Below are 18,793 nucleotides of genomic sequence, written 5' to 3' on the forward strand. Positions count from 1 at the left end.
GTTTTATGGCGGTTGGCAAACAAACGATAGGTGCATTCCCGCCACCTACTGGGCTTACTGGGCTACCATTGATGGAATGGAAAAAAAATAAAATAAATATATATCCACCTGATAGCTAATAATATTGCTACCATCTCTGTAGTGTAAACTCCTACTTGATCAGAAACTCTTTTACCAATCTTGATTTGATAAGTTGGGACAAATACAGCTGCTGATGCTCGTCCTGTCTCGTGATCTTTGGAACATCAGTGAAAATTGAGATTGCGGAGTACAAAATAGTACCTCAAATGATTAAAAATTATTAATTTTTATTGTTCAACAAATGGTAAGTGAAGAGAGGTGCTTCAGAACATGTTTATTGTCAACCTCAGGAACACAAACGAAATATTGTTTACAATATTGTTGACACAGTTACCATGCGTGTGTGTGTATGTGATATTACAACTTTCTACCAATAAACATGAGAAACAGTAGAGTCTGACTCTAAATATCAGTCTGATGTTGCCTGACAGATCTTACAACACATTCAGTAAACTGGTTGTAACAGTTTATTTTAAAATGCATTTATTTTATAAAATATAATATTCATGAGACATTTGTAAATGAAGAAATTACAGTGCATGAAGGAAAACAAAAGGATTATCAACATTGTCTCAAAATACTCTGTAACACCATTGGAATAATCTTTTTCAAATCTCTTTGAAAAAGCAACCTTCAAATTGAGGTAATTACAATATTCATTTTCTGTAAACTTTTTCTTACCTATATTTTATTATCAATTAACCTCTACTGGTGTATTATTAGTGACTGAGTATTAATGCCAGTTAACTATGACTAACATTTTAAAACAAACAGTTCTATTGTTTCTGGCTATTGTACCGGGTTTCTAGACATTTGATGTAAAGTAAATAATTAGAAGTCACAATAGATAAAAACATGTGGATAACACATTAAAGCCCTACGCGTTTCTGTTGGTGGTGTTTTGAGAAGACAGTACAGACTTGCTAGGTAATAGTTAATGTATTAAATTTTGTGTGAGTGTAAACTAAAACAAATGATGAGTTCTGAAGGTACAACATGATAAACCAGCTTATGAACAGCCCACTTATGTTTATATACAGCATCCTGAAAGTACATCAGTAAATCAGAAAGTAAATCAGATTTTACTACTTGCCGAATTTTCACATTTCAGTTCTGCATTAGAGCGAAGATTCATTCATCAGGCTCTCTTTTGCTATAAAAGATCACACACCCAAAGTTAATGGCAGTTTTTTGATGTGTAAAAAGGACTCATGGGCTCTGTTGAGATCAACAGTAAGGAACTGTTACATAGTTAATAAGTACACAGACTGTTGATGTTTGGCTGAACACAATTGAAGAGACCTCTGGAAAAGAAAAAGCCTACACAACACAAGTGATGATAAGACTTCAGACCAGGAACACCACACACACTGATAGCACCATGGCAAAGATCGCCACACCGCACAGCATCATTACTGCAAACATCTGGCTGCGCCTGCAAAAGCCTTGAGCTGCCTCTTCGTCGATGGACAGCAGCGCTAGCGAAGCGCTGTCAGTGCTGACGGGGTCAGCATACTGAGGACCCAGCGCCTCCACTGTCCAGCGCAGCACATTGACCTTCAGCTCCATGTCCTCCAGCGTACGGTCCACCTGTGCGATCTCTTGCTCCAGCTGACTCTGCTCCTGACCCTCCATGCTGGATGTCTGGGACCCGTCACCTGCCTCCTGCAGGTCAGGCAGACTCAAGGCCCATGCTGCCACCTCTGTTGTCCCCCCTGCTTAAGCAAATACGTGTATCAGACTAATTACAGGGTTGTGACAGTTAAGGTGCGGTCACATTTACTGTTACTTTGTGAAAACCAGATCCAAATACCTTAATGTTTAAAGGGAATGAAGTACAGTGCTTTCAATGGATTCTACTGTTGTTTAACAACATATTGATTGTTCAGCTGACTAAATCCCTTTCCGAAAACCTTTAAGTAGACAAAAAATCCATAACATAGTTTTAAAAAGCTGTAAGGCTCTGTAAAGACTGTACTATGAACATTGGACAATTGTCAATGGTTTTCCATGGCAAATTTTGCTGAAATGTTGTAAATATGACAGCACCTGTACATTCATATGTTTGAGGAATATACAGAAGTTAGTCAGCAGTTTGTCACTAGTCTTAAATAATTCGTAATCTGACATGAAACTGCTACAGTTATGCATGCTTACCCTGTATGCCTGTTTGCACCATGGCACTGTTATTGGCAAGGGAAAAGTGCTTGACCGTGGTGAAAACCTTGCACATGTCTGCATGTAAGAGCTCCAGACAAGAGGAGAATGCCACCCACAGCAGCTCTGTTTCCTTCCTCTCAGCCTCCGGTAATGTTTTATCCCTCAGTCGAGCTGTCAGGTGGTTTCTGCAGGACAGCGCTAGTGTCTGGGCTCGCTCTCGTGTTTGCCGAAGATCACGTCTTAGGCTGGAATTGTCCGTGCATCCACCAACACAGGAGGCCAAGTGCCGATAACATGCCACCACCTGAGTCAAATCAGATCAATATGGAGTTATGAACTTTAACTTTAGAAATAAAATAATATATGGTTATCATTCTTCAATATCTAGACTGATATCTCATATTAATAAACAGAAAAGGTTTGAATGCACAATAGGATTTCATTCAGAATAACAGGTCATACATTAGCCAAACTGTTCTGAGTGCAGTTATTAATAATGCTAACATACCTCACTGACCCAGGTTCAGAAACATTAATTACCTCCATCCCAAGTTTTATAGAGCACAAGGTAGCTGGTTTACTTGACATACATTAGGCCTTTTTTAGACTAAACAATACTGCTTGTGGTGGAAAAAAATCTTCCCAATTCTAGAAGTAGGAAAAAGGACATATCTGAGTTTTTGTAAGAAATCTTTGTTTGGTTCTTTAAATCCAATCCAAATCTGAATATATATACTAAAGTACCATGCAAAGGTTTGGGTTGGTAAGATTTTTTAATCAAATGATGTCTTATGCTCACCAAGGCTGCATTTATTTGATAAAAAAATACAATAAAAATAGTAATATTCTGAAATATTACAATTTATAATGATTGTTTTCTATTTTAATGTAGGCTATTTTAACATGTCATTATTTCTGTGATGGCAAAGCTGAATTTTCAGCAGCCATTACTCCAGTCTTCAGTGTCGCATGATCCTTTAATGTTATAAAATCACACATATCATTGTTTTTTATAAGGTTAGATAACTGTTCAGGTTATCAAACATCATTATGGATAGACTAAGGATTAGTTTGAGTGACAAATATTACTTATAATCTGCTTGTCATAAGATGGCTATTTCAGGATAAGCTTTGGAAACTTTTGGGATCTTGGTTTAGTACATGCTGTCTATGGCCATTTGAATTTGAAAAAGATGTAAAAAGATTTGATCAGTGCTAATCGTTTTTACATTTTTCTTTAAACTGTATGTCTGAAGAGAATATGTATTAATGCTTAAGTAGGTGAACGGAGTAAACAGGTAATTTTGCTGCTCTAGTCTGAGTACTGACACATGCCTCCACTGAAGATAATCAAGCAGTGGAGCGTGGAGCACCCCTACTCAGAGATAGTGCCTTTTCACCCTAAGGCTTGAGGAACACACCATTATAAGATGCTTTCATGTTCAGCCTAGAAATAAGGAGACATGAGGACACGCACATGCTTTGGCATCTTCAACAAGGTTGTCATCACGTCTTAAACACAATGGAAAATAAACGGAAAATTATTTTTGCCATATTTATAATCTAATTGATGTATTCCCCTCATTTTTTTTATCATAATAGTTAGCATTAGACCACACAAGAGAAAATATATGACAACATATAATATTTAGGGAAAGATTTATATTATAATATTTTTATATAATATTCAGTCTGTTAGCAAAAAAATTATTGAATGGTGCCGATTATTAAAAATGATTAGAAATGATATCACCACAAAAGTTTGTTTAGAGGAACGTTCAGTTATTGGATCATGTAATATCAACTCACCTTGATGAGGGAGTCCACCATTGCTTTTCCTTCTTGCAGTGGCTGTGCTGAAGTTCCATCGTCAGCGACCTTGTTGTTGCACAGTGGCATTGGGTTATGTTTTCAAAGGTAACAAGGTTGAATCCCTGTTCCAAAAGCTACCATCCACCCCCAAACTCACCAACCCTTATACACCCTTTGTCTTAGCTGGAGTAAACTATGGTCCATATTTGAGCTGCCAGTCCTCGCTGAACCTTTGAAAGCTTAATGTATCAATTTTCACCTACAAAAATAAAAATCTTAGAAAGGAAAATAAAGATTACAAAAGGTCAAGGTTACAAAGGTTTCCAAAAAAAGAACAGAAGAAAAAAACAGAGAGGTGTGGAGCATTATGATGTGAAAGTCGAGTGTGATAATCTGATACGATTGACCCCTTTGAAGCCATGTGGTTAAGCTCATTACATGCTGCTGAGAGGTGCGGAGATGCTGGGGCCTGAGAATACGTCACTAGCTCCTCCAGAAATCCCCTCTTCTTCTACTTCCATCACTCTCTCTTTCTTTCTCTCTCCTTTCTCTTTGTGTGTGTGTGCCTGAATGACAGGCCAGGCCCTGAGGGGCAAGTTGTGGTCCAGTGTTTGCTGCGGTTCTTGTAACGGTCAACCAACATGTCCAGGGTGACATTGCCAGATTTGTCACACGCTTACACTAAATGAACTCCAATACATAGAACAGGTGCATCTCAATAAATTAGAATGTCGTGGAAAAGTTCATTTATTTCAGTAATTCAACTCAAATTGTGAAACTCGTGTATTAAATAAATTCAATGCACACAGACTGAAGTAGTTTAAGTCTTTGGTTCTTTTAATTGTGATGATTTTGGCTCACATTTAACAAAAACCCACCAATTCACTATCTCAAGACCATTTTGAAGGCTCAGGAAACCTTTGCAGGTGTTTTGAGTTGATTAGCTGATTGGCATGTCACCATATTCTAATTTGTTGAGATAGTGAATTGGTGGGTTTTTGTTAAATGTGAGCCAAAATCATCACAATTAAAAGAACCAAAGACTTAAACTACTTCAGTCTGTGTGCATTGAATTTATTTAATACACGAGTTTCACAATTTGAGTTGAATTACTGAAATAAATGAACTTTTCCACGACATTCTAATTTATTGAGATGCACCTGTATATAAAGTTTCAATCTAAACATATACAATGAATATATAAAAAATGTAAACAAGGATTAGTCAGGCAATTATTAGTCTCCTCTGTCTCAGGTCAAATTAGATTAGGGGCATGTTAAAATAATCCCTGAAATATATCTGCTGGATTGGTCTGGTTATCCCATTTTAACCATGACCATACAGACCATACAGGTGCAAATCCTTTTTTGACGAACATATAGAATATCATTTTGGACAATATATGAAGCAATTTGACAGGAAATACAAACACATGAATGTGAGAAGAAATAGGCCTAAATTATCAACAGACTAGGTTTTGTGTCCATTCTCAACATCTAGCCTTATTGTTTAAACCTCTACCCAAGAGATTATAAATCAGATTCTCTTGGCATTTAACATTGGTAGTTTTGTAGGCTTGTTGGCTACCTCAAGTTTTTATTATATATTATGTTATTTAAGAACATATAATCAGCGGATTATCACAGTTTGAGATGTGATTTCAAAGTAGTTATTACAAGTTTTAACCCAGAAACAACTTCCCCAGTGGACAGTTTAATTATCACCAAATAATGAAAATTACACTTTTGATAAGCATACATAGGCTAATAAAATTGTTATTTAACCCTTTAACTTTACTAATGCAATTATCTACTTTTGATATACTGTACTATAATAATAATAGCTTACTCTCAATGTTTTATCATTCACCGTCTAGCATAGCACAGTCATTATGGTCATGAGTTGGGTTTCTTTTTTTCTTTGTACATTTAATCAGGCACATCTTTTACATGTGACGTTGCATATTGTACAATACAAAGGTAATTTGTTCAACAGACAATAAAGCATGTCATTTCATCAGGGTTGACTGTTTTCCAATTCTCTTGTCTTTTTACTTGTCCTTAATCTGAGAAGAAAAAGGGTTGAACAACTTATCACAAATAACATAAAAAAAAAAAACAATGCAATTTTTTTGAACCACATGAAACTTACCATGACTTGTCTTCAGGGTTTTGTAGCCCTTGAGTTGTGTCTGAGACTCATGTGTCATTATGTTTCCCATCATTCTGGTGAAAGAAAAATTTTAAATTTATACATACATACGTACATAATGGACTTAAAACCTCACTAAGGTTTACTGAGGTTAGAATACCTGAGCAAAGAACAAAAACCCAAGACCTCATAACTCCATCTAGTGGCTGACAGACAGCAGACTGAGAGCCCTCCTTGGTTTACATGTTATTTTACTAAAAGCTTCACACAAGAGGGCCCTCATGTCACTGTGCCATGTTTTTACTGACACCCTGGGGCGAGCACAATCTCCTGATCAGCACATATAGTTCAAACTTCCCTACAAAAGCTATAGAAGAATTCACGTTCATGTTTTTTTTCTTTGAAAATATTTAACTTACAGATCTCAGTTTAAATGCTTCAGTTTGTTTTCTATTCTCTTCTATCAGTTTAAATGCATCCTGTTTGTTTTGATATTATATTATATTATATTATGTTATGTTAGGCCTATATTATAAACCTAATAAATAATTGACCTTGTTTTTTAATGGAGTCACTTATGCTCTCATCAAGGCTGTATTTATTTGATCAAAAATACAGAAAAAAACTGTAATATTGTGAACTATTAGGCTATTGCAATTTCTAATATAGGTTTCATATTTTAATATGCGTTAAAATATAATGTATTCCTGGTGAAGCAAAGCAGAATTTTCAGCATCATTACTCCAGTCTTCAGTGTCACATGATCCTTCAGAAATCACTCTAATATTCTCATTTATTATCAGTGTTTAAACTGTTGTGCTGCTTAATATTTTTTTTATTGTGCTGTTTTGATTCTTTGATTAGGCTTATAAAAAGTTAAAAAGTACAGCAATTATTAAAAATAGAAATCTTTTCTAGCAATATAAGTCTTTACTATCACTTTTTATCCATTTAACACATCCTTGCTGAATTAAAGTATTAATTAAAAAAAATAAGAAAGAAAACATTTACTGACCCCAAACTTTTGAATAGTATAGTGTATATTGTAATACAACATTTCTATTTAGAATAAACACTGTTCTTTTTTAACTTTTTATTTATCAAAGAATCCTAAAAAAGATCACAGGTCCCAAAAAATATTAAGCAGCACAACTGTTTCCAACATTGATTATACATCAGCATATTAGAATGATTTCTGAAGGATCATGTGACACTGAAAATTCAGCTTTGCTTTAAAGGAATAAATTAAATTTTAAAGTATATTAAAATAGAAAACTTTCATTTTGAAATTGCAATAATATTTCACAATATTATTTTGTGAAATAATATTCAGTATTTTTGATGAAATAGATACACCCTGGATGAGCCTAAGAAACTTCTTTTAAAAATGTACTGATCCCAAACTTTTGAACGGCAGTGTATTATACTGTAAAAATATTTTCTCAGGTAACCTAAAATGTACATCATTTAGTTATATCAAGGGTCAAATCAAATATAAATAGCACATTAAAGTTAAAAGTTACACACTTTTTGTGTGTACGCACTGTAGCCTACAGGTCTGATATAATGTTTTTGCTCAGGTGGCCGAAATGTCCGCCCAATAGAGAAAAGTTTTGCTCAGCAAGAAACAAATTAGAGGGAACATTGCCCCCATGTCATTTTTTTTCCCCAGAAGAGGTATGTGGTTGTGTGAATATAGACATCAAACTATCTCCTTTTGTGTTCCATGCAAAAAACAACAGTATATGATTGGGAACAACAGGAGTGTGAATAAATGGAAAACTTCATATACCACTTTTCCTGAGAACCCTAGATAAAACTGTATTCTGTATAGATTTATGAGAAGTTCATTTTTAATTTTTTTCATGAGAAATGAAGGCACTGAGGGGTACCTCTGCAAGGTTCGGTGCAACGGTTGTTTCCAAAATACTTTCTTGGGTTGTATTTGCATTTAACGTATGGTTTGTCATCTGTAGTGGAAAAGAATCAGGACATATATATAAAATAACATAACTGAGACTTAATCTGAAAGCTTTTAAAGCTATCTTACTAGAGGCGAGATTTACAGCATGATATAGTATAACTGTGGCTCCGAATATTACTCTGTTTGAAGCAAACAAAAAACACGACACTTACCTGCTCGGAATTATTTCCATTAACAGGACCTTCCTGTAGATATCAATGAGGCAATAACTGTGGTTTATTCTCTTAAACAGCAGCTATGCTATGCTAGCATGTATATTATTACAAGTTACGATGTCTCTCCATCATGAATTAACGCAAAAGTATTTTTGGGGATGTTCATACTTTTGTCATTTCACACTGCATTTATGAATACTTTGTCTTGAACACAAAAGTGTTATTGCTTTTGTGTTTATTCTCTTGAAGGCAGCTAATTACCTCTGAGGGTATGTATGTCAGAAATGTGAATGAATTTACGTAAGTCTTGGGTGTTTTCTTGGATGATGTCTGTGTAAAGATAAGGTAGCATTATTAAAAACAACACTTATAGAAATAGTAAACAATCAAATATATAAAAATAATTAAATTCTGATGGCTTTTGATACTATAACCACAATAAAAGTTATATATATAGCTAAAACAGTTCTGCATGGTACAATGGACATAGGCTTAATGACAAATATATTACTGATCAGTTACTTATTTTCTTTGTCAGCCGTTTGTCAATAATTATAAATATACATAAATCTCAGAACAGAAAAAACATGTATACACTATGTCAGTAACTGTTTTGAATTAACTGCAAAACTGTAATTGTCAGGAGCGTCTGATTAATGCTATAAGAGAAATATTTGGACATACCTCATGCCCTAGAAGTGTCACCAAACAGACACACAGAGCACAGATGAACACTTTTGTTTCCATCCTCAGTGTCACTGTATCAGTGAGTCGGAGGTTTTGCAGCTGAGATGTCAGGGGTTTAGAAGAGGTTTTTTGTGTTTGTGTATTTTTGGAGCTTGTTGCTTTCAACAGGGAGGAGCCTTGAACAAACTGATGGTCATTCAACTGTTGGATCAGTTGCTTTTTTTTTTTTTTTTGGCAACAAAGTCTCTCAAAATGTCAAAACAAAAAAGGACTCTACAATTAAACCCCTAGAACGCGATTTCATTCGTTACCATCTTAACCATCAATGTTCCAGTTAATATCAGAACATTTTTGATTAACATGCATGTATACATAATACAGACTACAGTCATTTTTAACATTTCAATAATATAGATGCAGAAAAAAAAGACACCATATTGAATTTAACACATTGTTAATGAAAACAGCTGTGAGGGTAATGCACTTTATAAATGTATGCCTTAGATCACATAATTTTAACATCTCACACAACTTTCAAAACTGTTTTATGAAGTTTTTGTCTACTGAAAGCACTGCACTTCTATATTTGATCATTACTATATACCATATTAAAACAGACTTACATAAAAGAACAGCCTTTTGTGTTGATCAGGAATATTAAAGAAATTACATTTTCAATAAAGGCAATGGTATGTAAGCTTATATTTTAAATGGCTTTCCCCAAATAATACTCTGGATTTAGAAAGTGACAGAGCAGCAGACCGAAAATGTCAACTAAAGACCTTGAAAAAAGTGTGACTTCAAAATATAGTGAAATGCCTCATTTACAAGGGAAAATGTCATAATTCCAGCCTTACTGAGCAATTGTGCTGCCTACTGTCCTTTTGCGCCACCTGGTGGTGATTTCACAAACGAGTTTCACATGCGACATGGTTGTATGATTAACATATGTTAATCATACGATAATTTTGATTTATTTTTAGAATTTTTGGTCACAACATGATTCATTTTTATGCCACGAGTCCGTTTGGATGACTTTGCAATATTTATAAAATCTTAATAATGAAAAATGAGTGAGTGTGTGTGTGTGAGAGAACATTAGCTAAGAAGCAAAGAAGGTCTATTCTGCGCAGCTCAAGGCGTTGTCATGACAACGCCATCAACACTAACTGTATCCAACAACAGCGAGGCTAATATATGGTGCGCTAGCGCACGGGCCGCTGAGGTGAGTCTTCGAGACACTATTAAACCACCACGTTTACTCTTGCTCTTACGTCATATAATAGCTTATACAGACCAATTTGTGGCGCTGTGTGTGAGAGATAGCCTATACATTGCAGGAATGATGAGCTCGCAGGCGTCTCCAGTAAAGGTGTTCATTCGCATCAGACCCACAGCCAATTTTGCGGATGAGCTTATTGAATGCCCACCTGACCAGCAGGTAACCTATGTGCCATATGACCAATTTGATCTTGTTCAGATGTTTATTGTAAATGTACCAATCTGTAAAGTTAGTGTTTCTTGCAGCCTGTTTTATTCCAACAAATTCAAACAGCAGTAAAACATAAGTATGCCTACTATAAAAATACTTTTGTGCAAGTTATAAAGATTTGAAGATTTCGAATTCCTTCTGGAAATGCAGGAGGATTTGCCCAAATACTTAGTAAAATCCACATTTAAATAATTGGCCAAAATCCACAATATTAGCAACTAAAAATTCAACATCAAAATTCAGAGAGAGAGAGAGAGAGAGAGAGAGAGAGAGAGAGAGAATATACTTTATAGTTTTCAAATATTTAAAACTTATCCAACATTAAAGTTGTCCCAGTTTTATTGATGTATTTTTTGAAAATGTGTGCTCATTACAATCCAATTTAAATCTGTTTCTGAGAATAAATATCATTAATTATTTCAAACTTAATCTCTTTAGACTTCAGTAGAAAAGAAGAGAATGTGAGACTTTCTCTTTGGAGAAATAAAAAACAAGGGATCACTCTTAACTTTCAAAAGGGAAATCCTGTGCATTCAAAATACTTTTTAAAGCACTATTATTACAAACTCCTGCATAAAATTAAGGCCAGAAATGATTAAACTACATAGTCTTGGGATCACCAACAGGGCCAAATCCACAGGAAACATGCTTGAATAAAACAGATTGATTGATGCTAATTATGCCTGTACTTCTTTTTTTCTCTCTCTAAGACTTTGAAAGTGAGATCAAGGAAAGACTCCAATAAAGGAAAGAGGAATAATCAGCTGAGCTCATGGGTATTTCAGCTGAATGGGGTGCTGGATAATGTGTCACAAGAGGACACCTATGATCGTGTTGCCCGGAGTGTAGTGCTGGGAGCCTTCGCGGGCTACAATGGTTGGTCATTCAAATGCATACATCTGCAGAAGTCACAAACATTCACATAGGCAGTCTATACTTTGAAATAAAAAGCTTATAAAATACATGCGTTTAGGTACAATAATGTGCTTTGGGCAAACTGGAGCTGGGAAAACATACACTATGACAGGTGCTGCAGAGACTTACAAACACAGAGGCATCATTCCTCGAGCCCTACAGGAGGTGATTCAGATTTACGATAAAGAAGCACATAGTCAATGTTTCTGCTCTTATGGCTAACAAACCATCTCTCATTTCCTCAGGTTTTCCAGGAGGTGGAACATCGTGCAGATCATACCTTCTCTCTTCATCTTTCCTTTCTGGAAATCTATAATGAGACTATGGTAGACTTGCTCTCCAGCATAAAGCAAGGAAAAAGTTCGAATAGTGGGGTCTTAACTGTGATAGAAGAACCAGGGGGTGGAGTCTCAGTTAAAGGCTTGTCTTTACATCTGGTTCACAATGAAGAGGAGGCTCTTAATCTGCTTTTCGAGGTAAGAGGTCAAGTCATAAAGTCATGAGGTATTTGAGCAGCTTATTAAAAAAAGATGAATGCACATTTATCTCAGCAAAAATAGTCTATTTCCAGTAAGCAGAATTCTTATCGGGTTGTGTTCGCACTGTTAGGGGCAAAGGTTTGTTCTTATCTCTCATCACTTCTGTTGACAAATTGGCTAATGAGAACAATACGACATAACCACCATCAGAAAAAAACAGAAACTTAATTAAAGGTCCCATTACATTAAAATTATTGCCAAAATCATGTATGTTTTGCCCACATGGTCAAAACATTCAGAATTGGATTTTCATATTTTTGTTACAAAATCTCAGCACATCTGTGATGAATAACATTGCTCCCACTGCACTAACAGGGGGAGATGAACAGAATCATTGGAGAACATGCCCTTAATAAACATTCCTCCAGATCTCACTGCATTTGTACTGTCCACATTGAGGTATGTCCACAACATGTGTCTCATTAGATTCATAATCTCAAGACTAAAATATATTGAACATCGTCGGATCTTAAAATGCTTGAGTAAACCTGCCTTTTTACAAGGTGGTATAATTTGGCATGACATTAAATATGTTTGTGTGTGGCACAGTCTCACTCTCGCACACTGTCGGATGCAAAATACATCACCTCTAAACTGAACCTGGTGGACCTGGCAGGGTCTGAAAGACTTAGCAAAACTGGGGTGAGTTCATTTCTCTATGTGCCTTACAGTTTAGCAGTAAACTGTTGAATGTGTAGTTTCTCAAATATTAGCACCATTTGCACTAGTGTGTTAATCTTAACAAGCTCCTCAAATGCTTACATTTTACAGTTTTTACTCTCTGCTTTCTGTTTTTTACTCTAGTCAGAAGGTCAAGCCCAAATGGAGGCCATGTATATCAACAAGTCCCTGACTTTCCTGGAGCAGGTCATCTTGGCTCTAGCTGACAGTCGTAGGGAACATGTTCCCTTCAGACAGAGTAAACTTACCCATGCTCTCAAAGACTCACTCGGTTAGTGTGCTCCTGCAGTTAGTTCTCCCATAGAACTTCACCAATAGACCCACATCAGTTAGAAGTTGAGCTGTAAACCATCAACATGTAAACATTCATTTTGAACAATGGGGAAATCTTCATTTCTGATAAATAAAAATGAACAATCTTGAATGGGACATGTGTGACCTAATGATTTCTCTCTGGCTCAACTGTTACTACACAGGAGGAAACTGTAACACAGTGCTTGTGGCAAACATATATGGTGAAGCGGCACAAATTGAGGAGACGGTGAGATGTTTTTTTTTTAATAATATATCCAAGTCTAAAAAATATATATAAGTCTAAAAAACTCTTGGTTCTCTTGGCAGCTTTCAACTCTTCGCTTTGCCACCAGAATGAAATGTGTGCAGACAAAGCCGTCAATCAATGAACATGTCGACCCAGTGGTAAGATTTTATGTGTATTACAAAACTAATACTCTGATCATCTAATAATAATATCTAAGAAAGATGCATGCGCACATTAAATTAATGCATAACAGTTCAATGCAGAAAACTGTGACTGTTTATCAGCTCCAGGTGCGAAGACTAGAGAAAGAAATCCAGTTTCTTAAGGAGGAGCTGTCAATGTGTAACACACTGGTGAGTCTGTGTGCTGAAAATCTGATGCTTTTCACACAGCACAATTATCCCAACTACCAAGTTCTGGTTTCCCAAGCTATGACACTTTGGCTTCTATTTTGATGTCCTCCTTACTTGTAGACTAATCGGGTTGGAGTTTCTAATGAAATCCTGTCAGAGACACAGGTGGAGGAAGTGAGGACTCAGGTGCAGAGATACCTGTCTGGATTACTGGATGAGATCCCGGTAAACACCATAGTTTATACCTCAATTCTTCAAATATTTAAAGGGGTCATATGATGCGATTTCAAGTTTTCCTTTCTCTTTGGAGTGTTATTATTAGTTTAAGTATTTGCTATTGACTGTTCAAATGCGGAGTTTTGCACATCGTGTGTGTGTGTGTGTGCGTGTGTGTGTGTGTGAGAGAGAGAGAGAGAGATCACAGTGGAGTCAGCTGTCTTAACCGTGGCTTGTGTACTGCACACTGTAAGGCATTTGCGAACATCACACAAATGAATGATGGAATCTCTGCATTCCACCAGAAAACTAACATCTCTTTTCAACCATATGAGAGTCGTAAAAGCTGAACCATGGTCAGCCCAGGCGCCAACTTTCTCAAATGAGTTCCTGTCTCGCTCTGCTTATCTTTACAAGAAACACAAGGAGAGAATCTTGCGGTGTTCGGCCAATCACAATGCACTGGGTCAGCTGGCCAATCAGAGCAGACTGCGCTTGTCAAAGGAAGGGGCTTTGTTGAAAACGACGCGTTTGAGAGAGGCGGGGCATAGAGGACCTACAATAATGTACAGTTTTTAAAAATAATGTGTTTTTTGAACATTAAAGCATGTCAACATATTCTGTTACACCAAATACACCAAATAATGATCTTTAAAAAAGCATCATATGACCCCTTTAAGTCCACATTTTCATAAATCAATCTTACTTTATTAGAACTGAATAAATGATTGAATCTTTCAGATTGTGAGCATTACACAAATTCAAGAGGTGTTTGCCCAGTTCAAAAAAGTGGTGTTGTAAGTACAGTTACCTATTCATCAACAATTTAACAATACTTAAAATAGAGGTCAATACAGTACTGTAATGTTCGAATGTGTATTAAATAGGGAGCATCAAAAGAAATTGCGAGAGCAGCTCGGTCCACGAAACACTCGCGTAGAGAAAGCCATGAACACAACACCATCTACTGTTGCAGAGGTTAGCCGTATACAGATATTTGGTGGACAACAATACTTTAGTGAGAACTGAAAAGGTAGAAACTGATGTCTCATGCCTCATTAACTGTGCTACAGGTGCAGGGGTCTGTAGGTGCTGTTGGAGAGGTGGAGAGTTGTGGATATGGCCTTGGTTTAGCTAAATCTTCACAGAAACATCAGCAAACTGTGTCACCAAAATCAAGTAAAGCAAGAAAAGACAAACAGATCAGCAGGTGACAATCTCTTTCCCTAATGTGCGAGACAGGATGTGAAAAATTAACTAAGTATTCATGTTTAAATCTAGATATTCATGTTGAAATACACAATGTAACATTTTAAAATGTAAGGCAGCATCATACACTTGCTGACTTTGTAAATATTTACGGAGAAGAACTGCTCACCATACACTACACGACTGAGGATCATGCACAACCAGAGTCATTCCGAACACAACAAACTCACACAGAAACAGGCACTTCATTGCTAGGAGATGAATGATAAATGAACACAAAATGTTCTAAAATCAGTTTAAAACATCAAACATGTTTTATATCATAGTCTGAAGCTAAAGAATCAGAGTCTGCCCATCAAACACCGCATGTTTGTCTGTGAAATTGTCTCTGGCTATAGGCAAAATTCAAAACTCTGGCTATAGGCAAAATCTGCGGACTGGCTCTGACTCTCAACAACTAGCATTGACTCATCTAGATTGCAAACAGGGGCAAAAGTTGTGAATTCCAGCCTTTAGTTTGCCAGGCTATAGGCAAAATCTGCGGACTGGCTCTGACTCTCAACAACTAGCATTGACTCATCTAGACTGCAAACAGGGGCAAAAGTTGTGAATTCCAGCCTTTAGTTTGCCATGATCTCTGTCAATAAACATGATGAAATCTCTGTGATATAGAAGATAGTGTGATGCAATTGTGTCCATCTACCCACTAATTTCAGTGACAATTTTCTGGGAATGTAAATATTTGTACTTAATTAAAAACAATAAACCAGCAAAGAGCATACATGACAATCATTATATTTGAGAAATGTAAATGTTTAAAATTATCTTGTTCTATAGATCATTTCAACTAAGTAAAAGGCCATAATAGTAAACCATGGTTATCCAACAATGCCTCCATCCATGTATATTAGTAAAAATCACTGGAGCATTTGGAGTAAAGAAAAACTAACCAGATTTTGACTACAAGACTGTGAATTATGGTACTTTGAATCTTATATTGAACAGAAAGGAAGGAGCAGCGAGTCAACCGCCAGTGGAAAATACAACTGTGCAAGCAGAACAGCCTCTAAACCTGAGTGAATTTGACATGACCACACACGAACCCCAACAACAAGCTCCAGAAGAACAACAACACAGAACTGAGTACGTACTTCTTTACACTAGCAGAGCCGGTGAGCTTGAGTCGGCCTCTGCTGACGGTACCAAGTACTGCTGCTAATGCCTGTAGACTATGAAAATAAATGTCGAATTTAATGTATTTCTCAGCTCTCCTCCACCCAAAGCTGAGGCATTTGAGGATTTCAAGGCAGAACGAGGAAGTGAGATCAACCGCATACTAAAGGAGAACAAGGCTGTGCTGTCGAGAAAAACTAACCAGATTTTGACTACAAGACTGTGAATTATGGTACTTTGAATCTTATATTGAACAGAAAGGAAGGAGCAGCGAGTCAACCGCCAGTGGAAAATACAACTGTGCAAGCAGAACAGCCTCTAAACCTGAGTGAATTTGACATGACCACCACACACGAACCCCAACAAGCTCCAGAAGAACAACAACACAGAACTGAGTACGTACTTTACACTAGCAGAGCCGGTGAGCTTGAGTCGACCTCTGCTGACGGTACCGAGTACTGCTGCTAATGCCTGTAGACTATGAAAATAAATGTCGAATTTAATGTATTTCTCAGCTCTCCTCCACCCAAAGCTGAGGCATTTGAGGATTTCAAGGCAGAACGAGGAAGTGAGATCAACCGCATACTAAAGGAGAACAAGGCTGTGCTGTCGAAGCGCACGACACAATTACGCATACTCACAGATGTCATCAATGCCACTAAACGGGATCTCGACTACATTACATATGAGCTGAGACAATTCAGAGAGCGAAAACAAAGCCAGGGTAAATATTACACGATGTATGTGAATCTACATTGATTTGCCTACAGTAGGGAAGTGTAGGAATGATAAGACTAAAACAAGCTCCTTTCTGATAGTTATCATATGGAACTGAAGGCTGTTGGTTTCATAGGTCAATTTGTGAGTGCGGAGGGGGAGCCTGTGCTGGAGGAGGCTGAGCTATCTCTAGTGATGCAGCTGAAAGAGCTGAAGAACCGTTATAGACAAGCCTACGAGGATTTCAGAAGCACAAAGACAGAAGTCAGCTACTGTCAGCACCTGGTGAATCAGTGCCGCACACGGCTGCTAACAGGTGAGTTCCCCTGGTTCTCCACACAGCATATTGTTATAGTCTCTCCATGGTTCTCAGGCTTGTTTTTGATGAGAAATTAAATAACTTCACCGGTTCAGATAACTACAATTGTAATACATAGTCACTGCCAACATTTTGTGTAACAAAAACACATTTACTTACCTGATCTATACAAATATAATCATAGTTGTATTTACTGCACCTCACTGTTATACACAAGCTCATCTTTCTCTAATGCCATTAATATGTTTGTTTTGTGTTTGCCAGCGTTTGAGAGATGGTACAATGAGTCTTTCTTGTTTCCGGATGAAGTGCTGTCAGTCTTAGAGACAGGACCAGTTCGACCAGGTCACATACCTGTGGACAAAGCTTTAACACTGGTCAGTAACAGTGCTGCCAACTAATTTTCAGGGGAAGTTGCTAAAGGAAGGTTGATTTGTTGCTAAAAGTTCCTAAATTACGTTGTGATGACATTGCGTGATGACATCATTACGTAATCACGATGCAAAATTGTCAAATCTCAGCAAAAACATATATATTTTATATATGTTAATTTAGATTTGTTCGTAGCAATATAAATGCATAATATAATATTAAAATATAAATAACTATTTTTAAATCCATTGAATTATCGAAAACACACATTTTTGAACGGGTACAATTTAAGTTTTATACTTTAAAGCAGTTTATTAGTAGTTAGTTAGTATGCTGCACTCTAAAAAAAGTAAAAAAATAATGCACAATCTACTGTGTTAATATGAAGGAATTTTCTGGATTTATTTTTCTACAGGTTTTTGTACCTGCATTTTTAATTACGCATTGTATTTTGTGTTTTCGGGTTACAACGGATAACGGATAATGTACTGGAAAGTTACTAGCACCTTTTCCATTTTTCTGCATATTTTTCTTACAGTGTACTAACTCATCAACAATCACAGGTACAAGCTACTAACAAAGTGTCTCATAAATGAAAAATAACAGTATTAAATTATTAAATTATTATTACTATTAAATTAAACAATTGCAAATAGCAGCTAACTTAATTCCTGTAACGTGTGTACTGCTAGGCATTTTTGGTTTCCTCTTTTTGTGTAATTGAAATGGTAAATTGTGCCTTTTTATCATTTGAGTCACCTATCAAAAGTTGCTAAAAGCTGCCAAATAAATAAAAAAAAATAGCTAAATTTGTTGCTAGGTGCTTTTGGAAGAAAAAGTTGCTAGGGTAGTCTGAAAAGTTGCAAAATTTAGCAACAAAATTGCTAAGTTGGCAACACTGGTCAGTAACATTCAGGGTTGCCAGGTTTTCATTTTCCCTGGAAAAATTCGCATTCCAGGGGCTAAATATTACGTCACTGAGGTCGCTTCAACCCGCGGCAACACTGTTAAAGTAGCCCATTTCCGCGGGAAAACCGCGGACTTGGCAACACTGGTAACATTCCCACATGTGCCCATGTTTGATAAAAAGAAATGTTTCTCAGCATATTGGAAGGATTTCAGAAGGATTATGTGACAATAAAGACTGAAGTAGTGGCTGCTGAAAATTCAGCCTTAAATTACATTTTGAAACATTAAAACCGAAAATAGTTATTTTAAACTCTAATATTTCAAAAT

The 18,793-nt window shown here is 36.4% G+C and overlaps 2 protein-coding genes across 2 annotated transcripts in view; one reads left to right on the forward strand and one right to left on the reverse strand.

Moving 5' to 3' along the window:
• Window positions 1-1,045: 1,045 nt before the first annotated feature.
• Window positions 1,046-4,461, reverse strand: rgs9bp (regulator of G protein signaling 9 binding protein). Its single transcript, XM_016480887.1, has 3 exons — window positions 4,051-4,461; window positions 2,239-2,545; window positions 1,046-1,796 (listed from the first exon to the last, which is right to left on the reverse strand). The coding sequence occupies exons 1-3, from the start codon at window positions 4,138-4,140 to the stop codon at window positions 1,429-1,431; spliced, it is 765 nt and encodes a 254-aa protein (XP_016336373.1). The 5' UTR covers window positions 4,141-4,461; the 3' UTR covers window positions 1,046-1,428.
• A 5,914-nt stretch (window positions 4,462-10,375) lies between these two features.
• kif9 (kinesin family member 9) overlaps window positions 10,376-18,793 on the forward strand; it is a 9,506-nt gene continuing 1,088 nt past the window's right edge. Inside the window, exons 1-18 of the mRNA XM_016481044.1 lie at window positions 10,376-10,471; window positions 11,233-11,398; window positions 11,496-11,602; window positions 11,683-11,913; window positions 12,292-12,375; window positions 12,526-12,618; window positions 12,781-12,928; window positions 13,134-13,198; window positions 13,279-13,356; window positions 13,483-13,551; window positions 13,672-13,776; window positions 14,509-14,564; window positions 14,655-14,745; window positions 14,847-14,977; window positions 15,982-16,119; window positions 16,665-16,873; window positions 17,003-17,182; window positions 17,450-17,562. Coding sequence (XP_016336530.1) covers window positions 10,376-10,471; window positions 11,233-11,398; window positions 11,496-11,602; window positions 11,683-11,913; window positions 12,292-12,375; window positions 12,526-12,618; window positions 12,781-12,928; window positions 13,134-13,198; window positions 13,279-13,356; window positions 13,483-13,551; window positions 13,672-13,776; window positions 14,509-14,564; window positions 14,655-14,745; window positions 14,847-14,977; window positions 15,982-16,119; window positions 16,665-16,873; window positions 17,003-17,182; window positions 17,450-17,562 — 2,160 coding nt within the window. The remainder of the gene's footprint in view (window positions 10,472-11,232; window positions 11,399-11,495; window positions 11,603-11,682; window positions 11,914-12,291; window positions 12,376-12,525; window positions 12,619-12,780; window positions 12,929-13,133; window positions 13,199-13,278; window positions 13,357-13,482; window positions 13,552-13,671; window positions 13,777-14,508; window positions 14,565-14,654; window positions 14,746-14,846; window positions 14,978-15,981; window positions 16,120-16,664; window positions 16,874-17,002; window positions 17,183-17,449; window positions 17,563-18,793) is intronic.

The sequence above is a fragment of the Sinocyclocheilus anshuiensis genome, unplaced genomic scaffold (assembly GCF_001515605.1).
Source record: "Sinocyclocheilus anshuiensis isolate Anshui unplaced genomic scaffold, SAMN03320099.WGS_v1.1 scaffold613, whole genome shotgun sequence".
Lineage (NCBI taxonomy): Eukaryota > Metazoa > Chordata > Actinopteri > Cypriniformes > Cyprinidae > Sinocyclocheilus > Sinocyclocheilus anshuiensis.

Excerpts from the sequence above, each read along its gene's own strand:
- rgs9bp (XM_016480887.1), bottom strand. The coding sequence starts at position 4,140 with ATGCCACTGTGCAACAACAAGGTCGCTGACGATGGAACTTCAGCACAG. Across the intron at positions 2,546-4,050 it reads TGGTGGACTCCCTCATCAAG|GTGGTGGCATGTTATCGGCA; the intron begins GTGAGTTGATAT and ends GATTTGACTCAG. Across the intron at positions 1,797-2,238 it reads GGTGCAAACAGGCATACAGG|GGGGGACAACAGAGGTGGCA; the intron begins GTAAGCATGCAT and ends TTGCTTAAGCAG.